The sequence below is a fragment of the Anolis carolinensis genome, chromosome 4 (genome assembly GCF_035594765.1).
Source record: "Anolis carolinensis isolate JA03-04 chromosome 4, rAnoCar3.1.pri, whole genome shotgun sequence".
In the NCBI taxonomy this organism is placed as follows: Eukaryota; Metazoa; Chordata; class Lepidosauria; order Squamata; family Dactyloidae; genus Anolis; species Anolis carolinensis.
In genome coordinates this window covers 230,655,360-230,681,474 of record NC_085844.1, presented here as the reverse complement: position 1 = coordinate 230,681,474, position 26,115 = coordinate 230,655,360, and the positions used below count along the sequence as shown (strand labels likewise).

The window sequence follows — 26,115 nt, the reverse complement described above, 5'->3', positions numbered from 1 at the left end:
GCTTGGTGTAGCAATATTATATATTTTTATTAAATGTTCAGAAAAAAGCTCTTTTTTATGAGAGATAGTGTGGGTACTCCCACGGGTTGCTGTGGGAGGAAAAGTGGCATGCTGATTATTGCCACCTTATGGACATTTACATGGCTCCCGACTTTCCATTAGTTTTCTGTTGAGCCCTTGAGATCTTTGTCAGTTGGTACAGCCAATACTGGCACAGTAGATAAGAAAAAATGCCCAACCTGGGATAAGGCAATTTCACATGTGTGGTGTCAACTGAATCTCAATAGGAGAAGAGCTCTCTTTATTATAAACTGGACAGAAGTAGAAAATAAATCAAAAGTGTTCTAGATTGTAGTCCAGCCCTCTACTTTCAAAGCAAGCATTTAGCATCCCGTAACAGGCTATAAATAACCTAAATTAATTGCATACAATTTGTTTATACAGGCACACACATAGAGGCCATAGTATGATGCTAAATTCTTCCAGTTTCCTGGGAGATATATATATATAAATAAATATATAAATAAATCACATGGTGTGCAATTACTAAAACAGCTTCTCTGTTGCACTAATTTGATCCATCTTCTTTCTGATTATTTTTGAGCTTTCAGTGAGGCAAACTCTCATTCAGCTTTAATTGCCTGGGTGGAGTTTCTGGGACAATTTCCAACCACTTTTGTTTGTTTCAAATTGCCTTTTAAAAATATTGTTCCAAGTTGCATTGACACAAGAGCAAGAGAAAGTACGAAGGCTTTTTCAAAGATGAGGTCAAATTATTAATAGCAGAAGGAGTATGATAAGCAACACGTGTGCGAGAACAGCTACCTGCTGTTCAGGCAAATTCATAAAAATGCAAAAAGCACCAGACCCCTGACCCCCCCCCCCCCAATGCCCATTCAAGCAAACAAAAAAAATTAAGGTTTTGCTTACAGCAATGTAGCACCATCTAATGGTCAAGATCCATAAAAACATGGCATAGTCGAAAAGTTCCTGCAGAGCAAAACAATATTTTATCTCTATTCAAAGAAACAGTGAAAATTTACCCGAATAGCTTCATTCAGAACATAAGACAGAGAAAGATTTACTCACAGTGAAGACCCATTTAATTTTTGTATGGTAGCAAAGCTGTACTATATTAATAAATAGTAATAATAATAATAATAATAATAATAATAATAATAATAATAATAATAATAATAATAATTTCTTACCCACTTCTCCTCATGTCTCGAGGCTGGTTGGTTACAACATCATAATAATAGTAACATTTAATTCTATTTTAATATTCATATTTTGTAGGTTTTTAAGCTATAATGGGGCCAGGAGTTAAAGCCATGGTACCTTTTTCATGTGTAGGAAATATGATATCATATCCCACCTGCCCCTAACAAAGCATTTTGAGATGGTCTAGTCATGAGCAGGTATGATCCATGGCCCTCACAAAAATCCTGCTCTTTCTTGTGGGGATTAAAATAGCTCAAAATTAATATAAATACATAACTCACATCACAGCAAGCTGCATTTTGGGCCCTCTTTGGGGATGTCATAATGAAGGCCTACATGCCAGCATTTGACACTGTACCACTTACTGGGATTTACCATCTGGAATCCAATAGTCTCCAGTCGAAAGTATACAATGCAAAAGAAACAGAGAATTATAATACAAAAAGTAGCTTTTCCAAGATGTATAGGTGTTTCTAAGTCTGTCACCATTTGCATTCCCTTTCACGTCTTTCTCACTAACGAATTCCCCAAGGTTGTTATTTGAGATGCTACAAAAATTGCTTTTTCTGTTATGAAATACCTAAGGATACTGTGTGTATACTGTACATCTGCCGGAAGTCACAGAGATTATCTACCTCTTCCCTCTCAAAGGCATTTAATGCTTCATTATCATGTTTAACATGCTCCATGACGATAGGTCCAATGTGGTGTGTTTTACCTAATCCCCTTAAGACAAAAAGAGCACAGTATCCAAAGTTGGCCAAGTTATATGTTTGTTAGCTGAGGTTGAATGTAGGCAGATCACCTTACATTCAGATCTGATGCCATTCCATGACACCCCAAACCAACTGCATGAGTTGATCCCTCTCATTCTGCCTAAGACCAGACCAGTCTTAGTTTCAAGAAAGGCAATTTGTTTCAAGAAAAAGATTTACAGACAAGGACACCAGAACAATGTGTTGTCAAAGGCTTTCATGACTGGAATCACTGGGTTGCTATGAGTTTTCTGGCCTGTATGGCCATATTCCAGAAGCATTTTGTCCTGACATTTCACTTACATCTATGGCAGGCATCTTCAGAGGTTGTGAGGTCTGATGGAAACTAGGCAAGTAGAGTTTAGAACAGTTTTTTAACATAGGGAACTCAGCCTTGGCTAGCAAGTTGCTATTAATTTTGCCTTTTGGCAGATGCTTTCAATTGTTGTTGTTTTTAAGTAAAGTTATGTTGACCTTATCATTAAGACAGTGATCCCTGGGTTTTCCTGACATGATTTGATCAGAGAGGATTTGCCCTTGTCTTCTACTGAGGCTGAGTGTGATCTGCCCCTAGTTGTCACCCTGTGTATTTCCAGGGTTTCACATACAATGCACTACACCACAAGGGCTCTCTTTGCATTTGCAGGAGGTGGCCATTTATTTTTCACATCCATTATCATTTAAAAATGGAGATTCTTACTAGCACAATGTCTGCCAAAACGTGCTCTCGTGTATTCACTGCCACTTACTCTGAAGTAAATGTGCACCAGGCAGGATTACAGGTAGCCTTCCTGGGAGTGCTCAGTGATAATCTCTGTCTTAATATAAGTTCTTGATCACTTAGCATAATTCTGAGTGATCATTCCTGAGTGGTCCAGTTTCTTTCTTTAAGGGCTAGCCTACTCTTAAGAGGGAGGCTCCAGCCCCTTCTGTGCATCTCCCATTTCAGGGTCAATCATTATAATAAGTTAATGGAAAAGTACAACAACTACAGTGTAAATAGTCCCTGTAAGATCATATCAATGAAGCATGGTGATTTTATTTATTAATTATTAATAGCATATTTTTCTTACATACAACTACTGTTGCTTTATGGTGAGCCCACAGGCAAGGAATATTCAGAGGTGGTTCGTCATTGTCTTCCTCTGAACATAGCCTACAGCAAATTGTCATTGGATTAAAACTGGCAGAAAAGAGAACCCACCTAAACATCAGGAAGCACTTTTTTACTGCAATATCTTCTTGACAGTGGAATAGATTACCTCAGATGGTGGTGGATTTTCAATCTTTGGAGGTCTTTCAGAAGAGATTGGATGAATGTCTTTCAGGAGTGCTTATGTTGTGCACTCCTGCATTGCAGAGGGTTGAACTATGATTCTAACAACTGTATGGTAGCTCAGCGAGAAAGAGAGGAAGAGAAAATGAGCTTGTTCCATAGGTCACCCAGTAATTTTCATGCTTCAGTAAGGAGTAGAACACTCTGCATTTCCCAAGTCATGGCCCTACACTGTAACAATGAAAGCCTAGTCTTAACGCCTCCTTTCTGATTGATTGCTGTTGCTTGTAAAATGACATACCCGTTACTACATCTCATTCACCTCCCAAACACATGCGTGATTGTTGTTGTCTTCTGCAAATATACCTCTTTGGTGTATTGATGCCACTCACATCCTGCTTTTCCATACTTAGCAGACTTTATACAATGTGTGATCTGAAAATGTACAAATCAAGAATGGACACCACCCAGTTTAACATATCAAAGCTTATGCTCATGTACATGTTCTGCACATTGTCGCACATATTTATCCCATGGCTTCAGAGAGTAGGGCCCCATATGAGTTTCTGTGCGATGAACAATCATTCCATCCCATGTTCTTTTTGACTGGGCTCTTAAGATTTATGTTTCCCCATGGAAACTATGTGTTTGGCTCCTACTGGAATAAAGTGTTGGAAGTTTGAATGAATCACCATTCCCAATCTACATCTTTGCAGAATATTTTGGGTGGAGGTGTTGTGCTTACTTTGTGGTTGCACATGCACAGTTTGGAGGTAAGGAGGGCCTGAATGTACCTGGCCAAAGTGGATGTAGATTGCACTGCAGGGCACCATATAAATTTGACAAAATCATAGATTCTTAGAGTTGGAAGAGACCATCCCCATTCTGCCAGGCAGGAACACTGAATCAAAGCACCATTGACAGATGGCCATCCAACCTCTGCTTTAAAACCTCCAGAGAAGGAGATTTCACTACCCTGTGCGAGGAGGCAGCCTATTCCACCATGGAACAGCTTTTACATATCAGAAAGTTCTTCCTAAGGTTTAGGTGGAATCTCTTTTCCTGCCATTTGAATCCATTTCTCCATTGTGTCCTAGACTCCAGAGCAGCAGAAAACAAGCTTGCCCCTTCCTCATTGTGACATCCTTTCAAATACTGTATTTCAAATACCAGATTATCTTTGTGATCGCATTTCCTACTACGAGCCTGCCCGATCTCTGAGATCTGCTGAGGAGGCCCAACTTTTGCTCCCGCTGCCATCTCAAACATGGTTGGTGGGAATGAGGGAGAGGGTCTTCTTGGTGGTAGCCCCCTGGCTCTGGAACTCCCTCCCGAGAGAAATTAGACTAGCCCACATCTTGGCCACATTCCGTAAAGATCTGAAAACCTCGCTATTTCAATGTCTGTTTGACTAATTTGGGATAAATTGATGGTTGTCCCTTCCACCTATACCCAGCTACTGCACTTCTCCTGGTCCATTCAGTAGAGGTTACAAGATATTGTACAAAATTGGAGGCCTTGCCTCCAATTTTGAATATGCTCATTGCGCCTGGCTATTAGTTATCAGTTCTGAGTATGTTTTTTATGTTTTTTATATGCTCTATGATTTTATGTCCATATGTTGTGAATGTATTTATGTGGTTCTGTTTTATTGTGTATCGCTGGGGTTGGTCCCCATATGAGCCGCCCCAAGTCCCTTTGGTGAGACGGGGCGGAATGCAAGAATAAAGTTATTATTATTATTATTATTATTATTATTATTATTATTATTATTATTATCTGTGGCTATCTCCTCTCCTGCCAACCTAGCAGTTCGAAAACCTGCCAATGTGAGTAGATCAATAGGTACCACTCCAGCAGGAAGGTAACAGCGTTCCATGGAGTCATGCCGGCCCCATGACCTTGGAGGTATCTACGGACAATGCCGGCTCTTTGGCTTAGAAATGGAGATGAGCACCAACCCCCAGAGTCAGTCACGACTGGACTTATTGTCAGGGGAAAACCTTTACCTTTACCTATCTCCTCTTCACCTTCTTTTCTCCAAGCTAAACACTCCAGCTCCCTAAGCTGTTCCTCATAGGGCTTGGCTTCCAGACTCTGGATCAACTCTGGAATAGACTCTCAAGCTGGGTTGGCGGGGATGAAGGAGAGGGCTTTCTCGTTGGTGGCTCCCTACCTCTGGAATGTCCTCCTGAGGGAGATCAAGCTAGCCCCTACTCTCCAAACCTTCTGCACACAATTAAAGACCTGGCTTTTCTGTTTAGACTCTCTTATAATACATATGAGGACCATTGACTCTTTTTTAGCACTTTACAACTCTGAGATCAAATACTGCTGTTCTATCTACAGCAATTGCTGTATTTTATTGTTTTTACCAGGGGGTACTGTGAATGTAAAAGGAGCCCCGATGGCAAAGTGTGTTAAAGCACTGAGCTGCTGAACTTGCAGACCGAAAGGTCCCAGGTTCAAATCCCGGGAGTGGAGTGAGCGCTCGCTGTTGCTCCAGCTTCTGCCAACCTAGCAGTTAGAAAACATGCCAATGTGAGTAGATCAATAGGTACCGCTCCGGCGGGAAGGTAACGGTGCTCCATGCAGTCCTGCCGGCCACATGACCTTGGAGGTGTCTACGGACAATGCCGGCTCTTCGGTTTAGAAATGGAGATGAACACCAACCCCTAGAGTCAGACATGACTGGACTTAACTACAGGGGAAACCCTTACCTTTTACTATGGCCCCTACATTACCTAATATAAGTATTAATCCCAAAATAATACAAACATTGTTCATTTTTATGGGAAAATGTAGTGTTAGTGAATAACACTAAAAATAATGTCTCTTGAGAATATTTATTTATGCTTTTCTAAACTTAACGTCAGGGGAAACCTTTACCTTTACTGTGAACGTATGATGTTGTGTTGACTGTTTATTGCCTATGTTTTGTTCTGCACTTGTTGTATTTTGTGTCACACCTTAAGTGTTTTGTGAGCCGCCCCAGTCCCTTCTGGGAGATGGTGGCGGGATATAAATAAAGTTTTATTATTTATTATTATGATGATGATCATTTGGCCGCCCTTCCAGCCTGAATGGTGCTGCGCAGAACTGGACACGGTGTGATTCCAGGGGAGGTCTGACCCAAGCGGAACAACGCGGGACAGAGGGTGACTTCTAAATCCCTCCATCTAGACACTGCAGCCTTGGCTCGCATTGGCTGTGGTCCACGGGGGTGACACTTCTAGAGCTCCCCAGCCCTAGGGACGCCCTTGATGCAAAGGGGGGGGGGGGGCACGACACTGGCGCGTGGACTTGTTGCAGGAGCCCGAGGGCGGGCGGGCGCCTGTTGCATGGAGGACGCGCCCTGCAGTCCTTGCGCTGCCGAAGAGGGATCCGGGAGGGCTGTGGGCGGCCGGGGTGTGTCTCTCTTCTCCCTCTCCACCTCCTCCTCCCCTTCCCCTTCCTTCCCCGACGGCTGCCTGGCCTTGCCTCCCGGGCGGGCCATCTCGCCTGCCTCCGCTGCTGCCTTCTCCTCCTCCTCCTCCTACAATGTCCGCGGCTCCCTCCCTTCCCAAAGGGCAGCAGCAGCATCCGAGCCCCAAGCCGCCTTTGCCTGCGCCGGAGGAGCGGGGAGGGCGCGGCGTGCGTCTGCTGGGCTCCTGCCTCCCTTCTTCCTCCCTCCCTCCCTCCTTTCCTTCCTTCCTCCCTTCCATCTCTCCGGCGCTCCTCCTGCGAGTGAGTGGGTCTCTTCTCTGCCCGTCCCGCTCTTCCCTTGCCTGACTAGGACGGGGCATCCTCTGGGCCCCTGCCTTCCTTGCAAGTTCCTGACAAACTTTCCTCGCTACTGGGGTCAAGATTTGGATGAAGGGCTCGAACCGTCGGAGGCGGGTTTATCCGTCCCCTCCGTCCCCTCCTCGGCCTTCCTTTTTAGTGTGAGTCCGACTTCTTTCCTACCCCTGGGACACGCGTTCTGGTTGGAGAAATTCCCCTCCATTCCTGTTCACTGATGGCGCGATCTTGCCACCTTGAGGCATCCCTGGGCTCATTCTCGCCTTCCTTCTGAACTGCCGGGCTGCTGGTGGCGATGGTTTCCATGCCATCGAGGGAGAGAATCTGCTCCGGATTTGACTCTGAACTTCGAAGGCGCTCTCCAAGGCTACAGAGTGAGTACCGGCACCTTCAGTGACTTCGGGTACATCACTTGGCAGAATTAATGCATTTTGACACCACTTTAACTGCCATGGTTCCATGCTTATTGGAAAGGTGTTGAAGTCTGGTGTGCACCACAACCTTTGGACAGAAAAGGCTAAATACCTTGTAAAACTACAACTCCCAGGATTTCATAGCATTGAGCCTTGGCAGTTAGAGTCCAGTTACATTAATTCTAGTGTAAATAGTACACCCTTCTTTAGAGTAAAACCCAGAGCAGATAAACCATCATCATAGTGACACCACTTTGAGAGGAGTCCTGCGATGTCCTTATTGTTATTATTGTCACTGTATTGTCCAAAGCTTTCATGGCTGGAATCAACTGGGTTGCTGTAAGTCTTTCAGGCTGTATGACTATGTTCCAGAAGCATTCTCTCCTAACGTTTCACTCATATCTATGGCAGGCATCCTCAGAGGTTGTGAGGATGCCTGCCATAGGTGTGGGCGGAATGTCAGGAGAGAATGCTTCTGGAACATGGCCATACAGGCCGAAAAACTCACAGCAACCCATTACTGTCATTGTTTCTACTGTTTCTAACCAAGTAAATATGCCTTGGATTTTAGAAGTGATTTTATGCTACAGTACTCATTCCTTTTGCTTTTTCAGTTTACACCAGCAGCAAAGCATTTGTCCCAAGTTAGAGTTGGATGGGGATTCTTTGATGGAGCAGGAGTGCTTTGGAAAGAGTGGATGATAATTTTGACATTTGCCTTAACATGGTGTGTGTATTTACATATTTATTCGTGTATATAGTGCCATAACTGTCCATGGCACAGTAAAACTCCAGCGCCCACTTTATTTTCTCATTGATTAAACTGACAAAATTGCATTGATCTTCTTTGCTTGACAAAAAAGATGAAATACTTTGAAATAACTGAATATATGTCCCATTTGGCTGCCTTTGGAGCTGTCCTGTCCTGTTTGCCTTCAAATGCTCTAACTATGATTGACTGGTGGCTCTATAGCACAGTGATGCACTTGACATGCTGTTGACATCTGTTCTTGCTCCTCTGGTATTCTCCTTCCTTCTTTAGTGGAGTGTTTTCTCTCAGTTTGAGGAGTGTGGTGCATTGAAGAGAGTTTTCATCTTCCTCCAATTGTCCTTTACCTGAACAGTGGGGTGAATTTATTTTTACGGTATTGATGTCTTATTCTAGTCAAGGTTTACCGTTAATTGTGACTTCACAACTTATTTTCATCAACGATGCATTTCAATTTCCTCTGTTTAGTGCAGTATCTATTGCAATAAACATGCCCTTGAGTTGCTTCTCTTTAGATGTATCTGTGAGCAGCTGCTTAAGGGCTTAATAATAACTTTTGCAGAATATATTATATTTAAAATTAATTTACAGGGCATGTATATATGCACAGATACACACACCCCTTCTTATGTGTACACATGTACACACGTATACAGCATATATTTGCCCCTTATAACATCTATCAACTCCCCCTTTATCACTTTTGAGAGATAATAGCTAAGCAAATCCCCTTTAATTACAGAACAGTCTATAACTTGAGAAATAAAGTAGCATTCGTGTGGGATTTCTTCTGCATAACAATAGAGGTCATAATAGACTTTCTGCAAAGCTAAAACTTAGAGCGGCATTGAATTGATTTCTTTCCCTCAGGTATAGAATTGTTCAGTTGCAGTTAACAGCTGCATTATGCGATAATGAAGGCTCATTTTTATTTTCGCGATATGCCAATAATCTCATGGTGCTGTAGCTTCCGGTTCTGTTTGATAAGGCAGTGTGAAAGTTTTGAGGTGACCTTGTCTACACATAAACTAATCTGCCACATCAGAACTTGGACGATGACTTTGGGAAGAGAAAGGAAGAATGATGTCCAAGGTGTCCTTCAACTAGAGAGCAATCTACTGAACTTTCCCAGCCCCTGCTGATGTTTTAATAAAAATATATAGGTTATCCAAATAAGTAGGACTGCATATGACGAGCCCTACTGGATCGGGTCAAAGCTTTGTCTAGAGAAGCATCCTTTATCCAATTGTGGCCAGTGGGGCCCTTTAGATTTGCTCCCCAGAATATTGTCTCTGCAACTTAGAGGGGACATTTATCTATTACTACTAATAGCTATTAGTAGAATTTTCCTCTAGTTGGAAAGGTCAGTCAATAACAGAACTCTAGAGTGCCTTAATTTCTGGTAGTAATGCCACATTTTAGAAAGGCCACTGGTTATGTTGGTTCTTATGCTGCAGAGGAAAAATAATGAGTGTGGAGGAGTTCCACCGTATCAGGAGTCTGTTTAGACTCTTTTTTTACAGCTTGTTCTGTTCAGCTCTACTAGTATGTTATTACTGCTCTCATCCAGGGAACAGCTCTGAGATTGCCTGCACCACAAAATGGTAGCAAACCCTTTTTCACAGGATCTCTGATGACATCAGAGATGCATTGCAGAAATCAAAATGCTGCAGAGGAAATTTGGAAGTGGCAGGGAGAGAACTGGGATTTTAACACTAAAGTTGCTGGTCCTCTTTCCTGTTTACAGAAGGGTGAGTTTACCTGATCCATTCACCCTAACAAGGTCTTCAAGAATTCTTGCAAATAGGAAACCCATCATACGGCGCCCAAAATTTGATTTGGTGTATAGAATGAACAAGAGAGAAAAAAGTATGTCGTGTTACTATGCAAACTTATACAGAAGTAAATCTAATTGCATTCATTGGGCCTTACTCTCAAATACATGTGCATGCATTTTCTCCTTTATTAAGTTTATTTTTCAACTCAGCTACTCTTTTTGTGGTGTTTCTATTTTTTGTTTTTCTCTCTTACGGTTATAAACAGAAAAAATAAGGGAGGACTATTCAGTGATATTTTGTCTCAGTAAAACAAATATATATGCCAGCCTCTCCTAAACAGGTACCCTTCAGATGTGTTGGACGAGAAACTTTAATCACCTCACCCAGCATGCCCGTTCTGGTTGGGAATGATGGGAATTATAAAGAAATACAGAAAGAGGGCATTTGATTGAGGAAAGCTGTTACATATTACGTTTGAGTAACACCTATCCGAAGTATTTAGGATTAAAATTGTTTTGGATCAGATTTTTTTTTCAAATTTTGAAATAACTGCATTTGCATATGTGCACATGAAATATCTTGGAGATGGGACTCAAATCTAAACATAGTTTATTTTTGTTTCATATACACCTTATACACATAATCCAAAGGTAATTTTATACAATATTTTAAATAAGTTTGTGCATGAAACAAAGTTTGTATACATTGAGCCATCAGAAAGCAAAGTTGTCACTATCTCAGCCATCCATGTGGACAGTTTTAGATTTTGGGGTAACCCAAATTACAGAATTTCAGATGAGGGATTCCCAGCCTGTATTTTTAATTTATTTATATAGTGCATTTAAAACTGGTCTTTCTACTAAAAATGCTACTGAAGGCAGTTAAGAAGAAAAATGAAATGGCATTAGATTTAAAATTGTTAGCACTCTATAAAATAGATGAACAAGAAATAAATGGCAACACAAAACATATTAAAACAACTTCAAGGTCACAGAAACCCTGTTATGTGAAAACTTCAAAAATGTTTTCACTTCTCTTTCTATACTACTAATAGATCCTGTAGATATATACCCCTGCTTCCACATAGGACTCTTTCCTTCCTGTGCGTACTACTCTCTTGTAGCTTCCTACACATTATGACATTTCTTTTATCTTCAAAGATATTCATGTTATACATTTGGATTTCTTTTTTCTTTCCTAGCTTAGGTTTGTCCAACTAGGATCCAGAACAAACCTTGAAAGGCAGTAGTATTCTTCCCCTCCTTCTCCCCCCATGCATTAAGTGGCAAAGGATTTAAGAAGAAAAATAAGATAATAGGTTGTTTGGTTGATGTTATTTTTCCTCAGCCTACCGGAGGTGGAATTCCAGAAGTCAATGGGTCAGAGAATCTGTGGCCTAACTAGTCAATTTTCCTCTTCTTTATGTCAAACAGAATATTTCATAATAAGTAAATTCATTCACCATAGTTTCAAGAAAGAGATCTTCAAATCCTCCTAAGGAATATTGCAGTTAGTTATGTATTGATTTGGTTGGATTTGTATCTTGCCCTTCTTCCCAAAATGAGTGCACTCCCAGACAGTGCCAAAACGTGGGATTAATATGTGGGATAAACAAACCCAGGACCTCAGAGCAGGTCCCCACACAGACCTACCGGTCCTGGGCTTTCGTCCCTCGCTGTCTTCACAGCCCTTCTGTGTCTCGGGATAAAATGGAAGGTGGACGAGGGACATCCACCAATTTTTTAAATCACTCAATTATGAGTTGATGCTTATATGCACACATGTGAATATCTTAATACAAATATGGAGATGTTCCTATGTGCGCATATACGCATCAATGCATAGGATAGGAATTTTTTTAAATGCCACCAGATTTCCCTCTTTCCACAATTGTTTATTTAATATTATAAAGTTTAAAATGTACACTTTCATACACCTCTAATGGCTGTCCGCTTAATAGCTGGAAATCAGCTGTATCTCCGTGGGAGCCCGAACAGCTGATAAGCTGTTTCGGGGTTTTTAAAACCAGCACGGGTGGGAAGCTGTCTTCACAGGGGAGACAGACAATCATAGGAAAATCCACTTTTTTGCCTAGAACTGGGATAAAGGAGGGCCTTTTTGAATTGAGTTTTCCCTCCGTTGCTGAGATTGAGAGTGCATTTAGAACAAATGTAATCTGGCCACTCCACTTTTAACTCGTTCTTTCATAAATTATGGGTACTGTGTGGAAGCACCCTGAAGGTGTTAATACAAACAATTGAAGCTGAACTTACCATATATATATATATATATATATATATATATATATATATATTTGGGGGGGGGGAATACCCATGCCAAGTTCTTGCTGTTTTTTAATGGATTTCAGATACTCACTTCAACAATACATTCCCATGGTAGGATTTTGGTTTATGTCCCCTGTTGTGTGCCTTTAAGACATTTCCAACATATGGTGACTCTAAAGCGAATGTATTGCAGGGTTTTCTGAGTTACTGACTTGTCCATGGTCAGTATGTTCCAGCACCCAAACTGGAGCCCCCAGATGGCGTAGTGGACTAAGTGACTTGAAGGTTGGGTTGCTGACCTGAAAGCTGCCAGGTTCGAATCCCACCTGGGGAGAGTGTGGATGAGCTCCCTCTATCAGCTCCAGCTCCATGCGGGGACATGAGAGAAGCCTCCCACAAGGATGGTAAAAACATCAAAACATCCGGGCGTCCCCTGGGCAACGTCCTTGCAGACGGCCAATTCTCTCACTCCAGAAGCAACTCCGGTTGCTCCTGACACGAAAAAAAAAAATCACCCAAACTACTATTGCAAATGTCATTCACTTGTCTTGATGCCTTCTGCTATTTTGTTTTGGAGTTTTTTGTGGCCTCACTGATATGTGTTGAATAGAATGTGACTTTTGCTTCAAAAGTTTTCAGCTGCCCTCCCTCCATTACATTTCTAGTTATAAGGTTGAACATTTCAGCTTTACTGCTTTGCATCAATGGCAAGACCTTTATATTTTACCTCCTCTTGCTAGAGTTACAGTGCTATAGCATTCTATACTTTTTGCAGCTACATTTTTAAAAAAACAAACATGTAAGACAAGGAAGGTGGGTACAGAGGGAGGACCACTGAGGAAGAGGTGCTGAATTCAGGGGGGAGATGTTGAGGATGGAAGGAAACCAGGCCTCTTCCTCAGTTTAATAACACACCTCAGGTGGGTGAAAATAAGAGACAAAAAGAAGCATGAAGATCGGAAATAGCACTAAAATGTCCTACACACCAACAATAAACTAGGGCTTAAACACTGGAATATTTAAGGAGTCTAAGTATGAAAGCAACTATTTCAAAATGTGAAATCCATAACAGAATGCCCTGACATTTTCTGGAACTGTTGGGCAGCATGTGTGTTAGCTTCCTACTCAATGCTTCATTGTCTGAGGACAATGTTATTCCTACAGTGTTACGGTGAGAGGTGGCATGGGGGTGAAAAATAGTGACTTTGTTTAGACCAACTAGTGGTATTTTTAGTTGAAGTGAGATTTGGCCCAGTGACTTCAAAGGTTGAATGTTCAAATTTAGCCAGTTGCACAGTGCCATATCTCAAAGCAAGTATCTTTTGCAAAAAAAAAAAAAAGCCAAATCTGCCCATATCAGTTACGAGAGGCTGATCTGTGGTAGCCTAAGACATTTCAGGAGGATGCTTGTGAGTGCCATGAGAGTACATGGAAGCTCTGTTTATGTGAATAAAAGGTTTCGTGTAAACCAAGCTTGAAGGGGTGCCATGGGAATAAACAGTTGTAGTAATTCATGTGAAAAACTCTAGAACAAAAAGAACTTTTCATTGATGTTTTGTTTTAAAATTGATACATTCAGCTATAACTCCTGTCAAATCTTGAGATTTTCAGCCATCATGGAAGAGTTCAAAATGTGGAGCTCTCTGATTCTGGATGCTTCACTTTATTTATTGCTGTGCTTTTCATTACCTCCAGTTTCACTGTCTTTTAATACAATAATTCATGTAGTTGGGTTTCACAGTCAGCCCTCTGTGTCCGCAGATAAGATAGCCAACTTCAAATATGCAATAGGCTATCACTTAGCTGATGAATCAAATTTGTGTTCCTATGCTCCAGATGGTAATAAACCAATAGGTTCAAATGGCATGAATATTAAGAAGAGCTTCTTCAGATTACAAGGAAGGGATCAAACTCATCTTTTTGAGTGGTTTTAAAGCAGAGACCAGATGGCCATCAATCGGGGATAGCTTGTGAGTGGACTTTCTGCAAGAGAGGTTTGGCAAAAATGACTGGATCACTTGGCAGAATGCGAACTGATGAAGCAGACATTTCCTTTACCTGGTTGTTACTCACAGTTTCTCATTAGTCTCAAATATATGGCTCCATTCTTACTAACCCTGCGCCACACCAGGAGTTCTTGACTCATACCTTTAAATGGCATTTCAGTGGAACACCTGCTGTTTTCGAGAGAAGACCTCCAACATAAAAAGGTCATATCCAAGCTGGAGGCAGCTCTTTCCATTACAGGTTCTCCCACATCCCAGCTCCTGGATCTTCATCCAGAATTGTCAGTGGGACTCTTGCAGTTAATGAGAGTTAATGGAGAGTATGCATACAGGGATGACTGAAATCATTATTTTGTTCATTGCCTAGTCACTATGCAGTTTTCCAAATGATGTTGGAGAATGTAAAGAAAATATAAATGAAGAATTCAAGAAATGTGAAATCCTTTCAAATTGGCTTATAAAAATAGTAACTATTGAATAGCCCAGACATACCTGGGGGGTCATGATAGAAGTTTCACCAAAAACCATCAGAAAACACATATTTCTGATGGTCTTAGGAACCCAAATCCCTCCAATATTTTCTGTTGGTCATGGGGGGGTTGTGTGTGGGAAGTTTGGCCCAATTCTATTGTTGGTGGGGTTCAAGAGGCTCTTTGATTGTAGGTGAACTATAAATCCCAGCAAACTACAACTCCCAAATGCCAAGATCTATTTTCCCTAAACTCCACCAGTGTTCACATTTGGGCATATTGAGTATTTGTGCCAAGTTTGGTGCAGATCCATCTTGCTTGAATCCACAGTGCTCTTTGAAGGTGAACTACAACTCCAAAACTCAAGGTCAATGCCCACCAAACCCTTCCAGTATTTTCTGTTGGTCATAGGAGTTCTGTGTGCCAAGATTGGTTCAGTTCCATTGTTGGTGGAGTTCAGAATGCTCTTTGATTGTAGGTTAAATATAAATCCCAGCAACTATAACTCCTAAATGACAAAATCCAGCCCCAACCTCACCAGTATACAAATTTGGATTTATTGGGTATTTGTGCCAAATTTGCTCCAGAGAATGAAAATACATCCTGCATATTAGATACTTACAATTCAATTCACAACAGTAGCAAAATTACAGTTATGAAGTAGCAACGAAAATAATTTTATGGTTGGGGGTCACCACAACATGAGGAACCATATTTAGAGGTCGCAGCATTAGGAAGTTTGAGAACCACTGCTCTAAAAGCCCTGACAGGTTCCTGTGGGTGTAGGACTATTGCAGAGGTGTGTTTTAAATTGTGCAGGAAACACTTGATAAGATTTTGGAAAAGTTACTAAATAAAGTTACAAATGGCCCATGGATCAGGGCTTTATCATACCCGTCTATTTTCTTTTAGCAATTGTGTTTTTTAAGCAAAGAAACATCAGTATGGAAGCAATCACTTTTACACCTTATCCCCAATATTGCTATTTCAGCGATACCCAGTCCTTCACACTGCTTTGCTTGATCCCACTGTCTTACCCATGTCTGCCCTACATATACCTTAAGGTAAATGTATTCTGAGTATTCTGGGTTTTCTGAGGCATGCAGGATGTTAATTTTCTTCTTATGCTGCAATTTTACAATTGCAATTGTGCAAATAAAGGTCACTGCTGTAATTTTGTAATTGCAGCTTACCATGGCAGCGCAATTGTGAAAAAACACAGTTACAGCAAAATCAATTTTTTAAAAAAATATAATAAAACCTGGGAAACTGAGTAAAAGCTGTGTTGTGCTTGTACATCATGGTGTCCTCTTTCTGGTGTGATTGCACCTTGAGTGGGAAGAAACATGCTCATGGCCACCACATTGCATTGGCTTAGGGAGTAGCAAACTGCAGCTCTGCAGAATCTGCCAAGTACTAGTTTACAGAATACATTTTGCATCTCTTCAGGACTATTCTCTCAGCTCTTAACAAGCTCGGATTGGCAGTCTTTTTCCTCCAGAATGTGGAGGATCACAGATTTCCAACAAACTGAACAAACTCCTAGTTCTTTGTTAAAGTACAAAGTACAAATATCAACAGTATTCTGTTGATATTGTTTTTCATTCAGACTATTTGTGGGCAAGGACTAGCTCTAGGGTATTTGTACTTCCTCCCTTTAGTTCAGTAGTTCTCAACCTGTGGGCCATGCCCAGCAGTGTGCCATGAGAATGAAAATCCAGTCCGCAAACCTCCTTCCTCTTTATTTATTCATTTTATTATTATTTTTATTTCCACTCCTTTTCACAGAGCTGACCATTGCATTGGATAGACCACATCAACTTTAGATTACGGTTTTTTGTGGGCGAGCAGATGGCGAATACTGGATGGCATATGTTTGTATCACAAACTGGAGCTGATATGGTCTATCCAATGCAATTTTCTAAATCAGCACCCCAAATAACCAAACTGAATCTAAAGTTGACCAAAAACTTATTCGTAACCCTTTTGGTACTAATGTTGGAGAGTGGCCCCTGGTCAAGTAGGCCCTGGTTGTGGGCCCTGGTCAAAAACAGATTGGGAACTACTGCTTTAGCTAATATTCTCTTATAGATTTCACTTCAATAACAACCCTGATTAGGGTGAATATATCCACATTCACTCCTGTGAATCACAACTCCCCCAAACCATAACACAACATTAATAGAAACATTAATATTATGCATTCACATTCACACTTTCATAGATGAAACAAACGCAAAACTTGAAGCATGCAAATTGATTCCCTTCTGGCCTTCTCCCCCTTACAGGCTTGGAGATTTTTCAGTTTTCCACTTGTTGCTCGGCTACAATTGTCAGAGGTTCTCACCATGAGTTTTGTAGAGCAGGGGGTTTGGGAGTTTCAATTTGACAACATTTGAAGGGCTGTGCAATTCCCACCCCTATTCTACTTGACAAGACCCAATCTGTTACTGAAGCAGAATGAATAACTGCAGAAGAAATTATGCAAGAGAAGTCAAATTAGGCACAAAGTATTTACTCTCTAAAACCTATGCCATTCGTAGAATGCAGATAACCTTGCTGCAACATTGTCATGATGTGATTTGAGAACCAAGTACAAAATCCTGCTTAAATCAGATAGCATCAGTTTGCACGCCACTGCAGTAGAAATTGAAGATAAGTCATTCATATACTGTGTGTGTGTGTGTGCCTTCATGTCGCTTGTCAACTTATGGTGACAAAATGAATTTCATGGGGTTTTCTTAGGCAAGAGAAACTTAGAAGTGGTTTTGTGAGTTCTTTCCTCACAAATAAAATTGCCTATAGCATGTGATATTCATTAGTTTGTCTGGAAGTATTTACTTATTAAAAGTATTTAAATAGGCTGTCAGTAATTACTGACTGTCGTGTTTAAATTTACAGTGCTCCCTCACTACATTGCGGTTCACGTTTCGCGGATTTGCTGTTTCGCGGTTTTTCAATGAACTCTAAAATACTATTATAAATCATAAAAAATTACAATTTACAGCCTAAGGAAGGGAGGAAGGAGAAGACAAAGGGAGAGAAAAGGAGTCCAAGCGGCAAAGAGAGGAGAAGGAGGCAATTTATCAACACACGATTGGTTGATAAAGACTTAAAATAGTGTATAACTACTAAAATAAAGTATATATATTAAAATAAATATAGTGTCCCTACTTTGCGGATTTTCACTTATTGTGGGTGGTCCTGGAACCTAACCCCCACAATAAGTGAGGGAACACTGTATTGTTTTTTCTAATGTGGAATTTTTATTATAATGTGTATGTTATTGTCATTTTATACTTTTGATATTAATGAAGAGATTGTGGCATTGAATGTTTGCCATTCATATGTATTTTAACCACCCTGGGTCCCTTTGGGGAGGGAGGGAGGTCTAGAAATAAAGCATCATCATCATCATCATCATCATCATCATCATCATTATTATTATTATTATTATGACACAGCAAACAAGATAGACATGCTGGATTTCGTATCACAAAATCATCATCATCATTATTATTGTTATTGTTATTATTATTGTTATTAGGCATTTTTCCTCTCCTTCATCTTAATGAGTGAAAGAAAATGAACACACTCTAATCCCCAAATCCTTTTCCCTCTTTACAGGTGGAGAAATCTATATCTGGAGTTCCACAGTGATGTGAAGTAAGCTGGTGACCAAGATGACTCTTCTACCAGGAGAAAACTCAGACTATGATTACAGTGCATTGAGCTGTGCTTCAGATGCCTCCTTCAACCACCCTTTCTTTGCTGAAACAGAAACTCTCAAAGGTGTATTTTATCAGAGAGCAAAACTCATTCATCCGGGGGAAGACCTCTATGAATGCATTCACCCTGAAGACCGGAAACACCATATCATCATTAATGTGGGGGGCTTTAAGTATTTGCTCCCATGGACCACTCTTGATGAATTCCCCATGACCCGCTTAGGACAACTAAAATTTTGCAACAACTTTGATGACATCCTCAATATTTGTGATGATTATGACGTCACTTGCAACGAGTTCTTTTTTGACCGGAACCCAGGGGCTTTTAGGACCATCTTGACTTTCCTGCGGGCAGGAAAGCTTCGACTCCTGAGAGAGATGTGTGCACTTTCATTTCAAGAGGAGCTGCTGTACTGGGGCATTGAGGAGAACAGTCTCGAGTGGTGCTGCAAGAGGAAGTATCTGCAAAAGATGGAGGAATTTGCCGAACTGAATGAAACGGAGGATGAGTTCATTGACAGCGAAAACCAGTCTGATGCTGTGGTGGAGACCAAAGCTGGCCTTTGCATGAAAAAGCTCCAAGACATGGTAGAGAGGCCACAATCTGGGATTCCTGGCAAAGTGTTTGCCTGTTTATCGGTGATCTTTGTGACTATCACTGCAGTCAACCTGTCCATCAGCACCATGCCTGGTTTAAGAGAGGAAGAGGAGAGAGTAAGTTGATTCTAAGAGGGGCAACTTGCAGCAGGGTTGTGCTTGTGGAGAAGGAAAATCAATTTTTCCATTTCGAGTCAAAGTATTTGAAGATGAGACAATAGTTCGACAATAAAATACTAGCAATTCTCAGACCTTCAGCATTCCACTAATAAGCAATGTAAATATATGATTTACACAAGAATTTAAAAATTAACCCAGCTCGTATCATTAATTCATCTTCAAGGCTCTTCTCTTGCCACAGTTTAATCAAGAGCTGATTTCCATTACTGCGAACTTTTGTTTTATGTGACTAAAAAGCTCCATATTTCCAGATAGCATGCCCAGTGATGGGAGCTATAGTCTAGTATACTTAAAGAACACTCGGTTGGGAAAGTGCTTTCAAGCTATATATAATGGAAACGTTCTACACTTTGGTTCTTGATTTCTCACTGAATTCAAAGGAGCTGCAACCAAGCCCTACTCCCTTCTTACCTTCTCCGATCCAAATTAAAGGGTCAATTTTGACTGATTTTATAAAGTATTTTATAGAGTATTTCCTTTGACTAGTCAGATGTATTGATGTAAATGATATGTGACTTTGTAGATTAGAACCTGGATCTCATCAAATAGAATGAAGTTGAAAACTATCTTTCCTTTCTCCCCAGAAGTGTAGATTTCCAGAAATTTTGAAACCATAGGGGTCATAAATTTGTAGATATGCTAATTGTTATAATTTGGTAAATGTTTTCCCCTGACATTAAGTCTAGTCATGTCCAGCTTTGGGGGTTGGTGCTCATCTCCATTTCTAAGCCAAAGAGCCAGCGTTGTCCATAGACACCTCCAAGGTCATGTGGCTGGCATGACTGCATGGAGTGCTGTTACCTTCCCACCAGAGCAGTACCTATTGATCTACTCACATTTACTTGTTTTTGAACTGCTAGGTTGGCAGAAGCTGGGGCTAACCGTAGGAGCTCACCCCGTCCCAGGATTTGAACCACCGATGTTTCGGTCAGCGAGTCCAGCAGCTCAGTGGTTTACCCCGCTGTGCCACCAGTTATAATTAACTCAAGTCCTATAGATTTAATAGTATGAAGAACAGCTCTCTTCCTTTATGTATTGCTACCCAAACCCTACACTACAGATGTAGATTATTGAAATGCCCAAATTGTGAAACATTTCTATGTAGTCATTTGTGAATCTTGATCTAATCACTTCTGAATATGTATATCCTTTCTCTCAATTGCATATGAGTAGTATTTTTTAAAGTTTCTGTTTCTAACATTCAAGTACTGCCTACTGGTTTTGCAGGAGTTATTAATTATGATTCTAAAGGATGTGGAAATTCTAGCCTCCTAGATGATGTTGGATTTCATCTCCCAGTGAAGAATGATAGGAGTTGCCATCCCAAAACATTTCAAGAACCACAAAATAACTTCCTTGTATAAAAGAGAACCTCTTGAGTCTGAAGCAGCCTTCTTCTGACAATTGGGGGGTGGGAATAATCGATCACTTTCATGTCCATCCTGGCATTTGGGCTCCTTGGGGCTATCTGGCCTCTGCTGGAAATAGGATTGCTGAATTAAGTGTCCTTTGCACTGACCTATCTGACTGTTTTTCTGTTATCAGTGGAACTTTGCTGTATTTTTGCCAAACTAACTTTATGAGCTCATGCACTATTTTTCTCTCTTGCTCCAGGGTGAATGTTCTCAGATGTGCTACAACATTTTCATAGTGGAATCAGTCTGCGTAGGATGGTTTTCCCTGGAGTTCATTTTGAGGTTCATCCAGGCACCCAGCAAATTTGTCTTTCTGAGGAACCCCTTAACCATGATTGATATAGTTGCCATCCTGCCCTATTATATCACTCTGTTTCTAGACACTGCTTCATTGGGCAGTAATAAAAAGCCAAGCTCAGGCAACATCTACCTGGACAAGGTAGGCTTAGTGCTTCGCATACTCCGTGCCTTGAGGATTCTCTATGTCATGCGGCTGGCCAGGCACTCACTAGGCCTGCAGACTTTAGGACTCACCGCTCGAAGGTGCACTCGGGAGTTTGGGCTTTTGCTGCTGTTCCTTTGTGTGGCCATTGCATTGTTTTCACCACTCTTGTATGTGATTGAAAATGAGATGACTGGCTCTCAGGAGTTCTCCAGCATCCCTGCTTCATATTGGTGGGCTGTCATTACTATGACAACAGTCGGCTATGGCGATATGGTACCCCGAAGCATCCCAGGCCAAGTGGTGGCTCTGAGCAGTATCCTGAGTGGCATCCTTCTTATGGCCTTCCCTGTCACATCCATTTTCCACACCTTTTCTCGCTCGTACATTGAGCTGAAGCAGGAGCAGGAAAGAATTATGTACCGGAGAGCACAGTTCTTAATGAAAAGCAAATCGGAGTTAAGTCATGCCTCACAAGGGAGCGACGTATTTCCGAGTGCCTCATCAGAGACCAGGGAACATGACTGAAAACTTTCCATGTCCGCCTGTTGCTGAGCAAATAGTAACAGATTTCATCTTGGCATTCACTCCTGAAGGCATTTGGGAGATGCATTGTACAAATGACATGCAAAAGGTTTTTAGCCATTATGCCAGCTGGGGGCTTATTTATCATGAGGCGTATTAGCATTATTATTAGGGATGGGGAATTGGAGCCTTGCTTTCCAGTAGACTATGCAGTTTAGATGCAAGATCATGACATGAGATTTTTATAAAACAACGCAAGTATCATTAACTAAAAGGAGGACAACTGTGCGAAATTCCAACTCGGCAAAGTCATCTGTTGCCATTTGTAACATGAAGAGGCAAGCCATTTTCCAAGAAAACAACTGTGAATGTCAACACTTTCATCATTCATTTCTTTGACCTTTTTTGTTTATTTATATCAATACTTGTGATCTATACCACCCCAGAAAACCATATTAATCCTTGTGTACACAACTCCGTTGTTTGTATTGGAGTTAACCGTGTGCAAAGGAGTGTATTGTTTTATTTGATTGTTAATTGTTTAAAGAATAATAATAGTAATAATAGTAATAAAGAAGCCTCCTGGTCCATCTCTTTCCAAGCTTCTGAAGTATCCATTCCTTTTTCATAGATTCAAAAATAGAGATCTCCAAGCAGCTTGAGCAGGAACTTGAAAGTATTATATTTGGGGAGCATTATACCCCAATTGTAATGGCCATGCTGGTTGGAAGATTTCCATAGCGTGCAAAAACAATATTTACAAGCTCTGTCATAGATTATTTTCTCGACCTGGAGAACCAAAAGTAGCATTTCCTCCTCTTTTGAGTCATAATTTAAATAATATAAGAGCTTGATTCTAAGGCATCCTTTTACTTGAGCACCCACTTGTTTATGATGGGTGAGTAGCATTTCATTCTAGGTCATAATCTCAGTGCGACTGCATGTAATTTTCTGGGAGATCCTTTTGCTGTGAAAAAGGAATTGAGGCTTCAGTGTATTCTGTGGCAGTCTTTCTTTCTGAACAGGAGCTCACAATTTTCTCTACGGATGGTTAAAACTAGGGATGAAAAGACTATTTTTAAAATGTAATGATTAAAAAACATGCTTTTTCAAGTGTTGAGAAACCAAAATGAGAGAAATCATGGACTGATGAGAATCTTCACAGTTCAGAAATTATTCTGTACAAAATTTACACACTGTTATTTTACACAGCATTTTATAAGCGGGAAATAATATTTCTGCATTGAAATCCAGGCTAAGTATTCCTTTTCCAAAACATTTGGGATCAGATATGTGTGGATTCTGAAATACTTTTATTTGCGCATTCACCCGCACACACTGAAATGGAACCTAAGTATCAATATGTTTCATACACCTTATGTGCATAGACTGAATTTAATTTTGTACAACATTTTAAATAATTTCTTTTTTGCATGAAACAAAGTTTGGGTGCGCTGAATCATCAGAAAGCAAATATGTCATTATCTGAACTACCCATGTGAACAATTTTGGATTATGGAGTATTTCAGATTTTCCACTTATGAATAAGGAATTTTCAACCTATATTATTTTCTGTATCCAAAACAAACATGTGTAAATTTTGCACAGAGTAAATTCTGAATTGTGACTAACATTTCTGACAGCAAAAGGAAAATTGATAACTCATTCAAGAAAACAATGAAGAACTGCATCCTTAGTTAGGAGTAGGCCAAAACCTTTATGCCTATCCTCTGGTTTCTCATGTACGTTGTCTTTTTAGTGTTTACATGAACGCACAGGGTAATCATTTTCGGTCTCCTAGATACTGACTGCTAGATTGACCTGAAATGGCTGTCCTTCTGTTCTCTGTTCTCGAACATTAATAGCAAAAAGGTAGCTAACTGCAAATCAAACATAATATGCGCTGAAATATCACACCATGCCAATCATTGCTTCATGGTTCTTTCCTCTTGCATCAAATAGAAAGAAATAAAACTCATGTGATGAGCTTAATTGCCAGAATTAGTAGCGTGATCGTTTATAATATCTTGTGGACATCTGGCTCCTTGAAAGGAGCAAAAATTATCAAAATGAGTGGCCAAAAACATAGAGAAGAAATTAATGTATCAGATGAGTCATCGGAAACACAGTAAGCCTCCCATGAGCAAAATCGGGAAGGTGTAAGAGCCGTCTGTTAATTGCCTTGACTTTCCCTAGTATGGTAAGCTACATTGCAATCAATCAGAGTGCCTGCAGAATGGCAAAAAGCAACCTCAGACTTTATCCCTGTTCATTCAAATCTAATTCACTTTAATATACTAACTGAGCTTGTTTTTCTCTAAACCTATGCACGAAACAAACCACATGCTTACTGAACTTTGGTAAATGTGTTTGGCCAAGCTATGGATATATCCCCAGTGACGAAATTCACATGGCTAGATCACACAATGTTTTACCATTCAGGTTCACTACAGACAGTCAAGTAGCACAACTCCTATACTGTATCCAGGTGCTGTCAGTCTAGGCAAAGAAAGGCAAAGAACAAAGGTTGTTTTGCAAATGTGGGGTTATTCCTTTGATATCAAGATCATAGCAACACACTATTTATTATTTATTTATTTCAAATAGTTCTATCCCGCCCTTCTCACCCGGAGGGACTCAGGGCGGCGTACAATTGGCTTCTACAATAAGATCGACTCTGGCAGATGAGAGTTTGCATCCAATTTTGCTCTACTGCAGGAGCACTAGTGTGCCAATCTCTTTTTAGATGTACAAAGATAATAAGCCATGCCTTTATTTATTGTACAATCAATTATTCAAAACAATTCCTCAACTGTTGTATATTCAGTTCCACAACCCCTTGTGTAAATTCATGCACAACTGATTGTCTGACTAGATCCACAACCTCTTGTGCTTTCCACAACACCCAGACCAGCACAACTATAGAGAGGCATTGTTCAACCAATGAAGTTCTGCCCTAAAGAAAGATTATCTAAAACTACTGCTCTGTGATCCACTAGATCTCCAGCCCTTTGCAATGACAGTAGACATTGGTACAATGATGGGACACAATTTGATATCCCAGCCCAAAATATGAAGCTTTCACTAATTTCCCTTAGACAAAATACCAAAGGCTTTTATGCTAAATTAATACAGTGCAGTTCTCAACTGTTTTAGTATTTGTCTTGAATTCCCATGTCCTGTCACATTTTATTCTCTCCCCCATTCCGATATTATATAAATTTAGCAGCAGCTGAAAAGATTTTATGAAAATATGCTGTTCTTTTGTGAAGTTACAATACAACAATGGAATTACCACTGATAAAACATGACAAGTGTGAAAAAGAGTTATGCCTTGCAAAATGTTATGAAGTGACTTTTTTATCAGTGGCAATATAGAGACAGCTGTCTAGTATCATTATATTGTGTATATGTGCAACAACGTGCATAATTTCAATACAAACAGTAGCAACCATGTTCATTTTCATTAATAAAAAGAATAGATTTGCTTTTTATGTTTATTTGTTACTTGTTATGTTGATATCATATTTGTTCCTATGGACACCTTAATGTTGCACCTAATGCTCCAAGACTAGAACAATCCAGACCCAATCTTTACTAAGTTCATGTTGTTATTACTGTTTTATAATCGAAATCTAGTAAATGCTGAAATGGAAAGCTTAGGGTGCTTCTACACAGGCACTGTAATACAGTTTAGAGATGGAGTAAAAGGAATCAGTTCCACTGTGGAGCACCTACACAATCATCCAAGAACTGGTTTGAATCAGGGATGGTGGCTACAGTATTCTCTGAATGTGGATCCGAAACAGGAACCACAGTATCCACAGCTAGACAGCAGTGATAAAATGCTGCTTTTCCCCCATAACCAGTTCACAGAGATGTGCTAATGCGATTTCCATGGCCATTCAAGATAATCACAGGAAATGAGAACAATAGTATTCCCATGGGAATGATGTGCTTCCTCTCCCAAGGGAGTAATTGTTTACTTTCTAGCCAGCTGTGTTTCAGCATTTTTAAAAGTGCTTCATTGCTAGCAGCATCCTGACAAGTAATGTGCATTTTGGCCTTGGATTCTAACCTTGAATAGAATATACTCTGATTGGCTTCAGCGTAGTATCTGGCTTATTCCAGACTTTCTGGTGAGCATATTTTGATGTGTTGTTTCTAGATTAATGCTTGCTACAGAGTGAAGGGGGCCCTACTGAAAGCATTGTTTCATGACATTGTTTCATGACTTGGAAAAAACAAGTGTGAAATCATTAGTAAAATATGTTTGTTTATGCCTATGGCAAAATCTGAAGATACCATATTTATCAATATCATTTGAACAGGTCAAGGCCATTGCCACCAGTGAGATTTGTTGGAACCTTCCACTGAATAAAATTCAAATGATTCTGAGGATTTTCAGTTCAGCATTATTGCAGTAGATGAGCAATGATTTCTGGCTATCTTTTGCTTTAACATTATCAGCA

The 26,115-nt window shown here is 40.3% G+C and overlaps 1 protein-coding gene across 2 annotated transcripts; it reads left to right on the top strand.

Moving 5' to 3' along the window:
* Nucleotides 1–6,762: 6,762 nt before the first annotated feature.
* kcng1 (potassium voltage-gated channel modifier subfamily G member 1) lies at nt 6,763–25,137 on the top strand. Of its 2 annotated transcripts, none has more exons than XM_008115604.3 (3): nt 6,763–7,409; nt 18,384–19,198; nt 20,876–25,137. In XM_008115604.3, the coding sequence occupies exons 2-3, from the start codon at nt 18,440–18,442 to the stop codon at nt 21,644–21,646; spliced, it is 1,530 nt and encodes a 509-aa protein (XP_008113811.1). In that variant the 5' UTR covers nt 6,763–7,409; nt 18,384–18,439; the 3' UTR covers nt 21,647–25,137. The 2 variants fall into 2 exon arrangements, with proteins under 2 accessions (XP_008113811.1, XP_062835819.1); XM_062979749.1 differs by having other exon boundaries at nt 7,049–7,178.
* Nucleotides 25,138–26,115: the final 978 nt, after the last annotated feature.

Coding starts and splice junctions, on each gene's coding strand:
- kcng1 (XM_008115604.3), top strand. CDS start 18,440: ATGACTCTTCTACCAGGAGAAAACTCAGACTATGATTACAGTGCATTG. Junction 19,199..20,875: donor TAAGAGAGGAAGAGGAGAGA/GTAAGTTGATTC, acceptor CTCTTGCTCCAG/GGTGAATGTTCTCAGATGTG.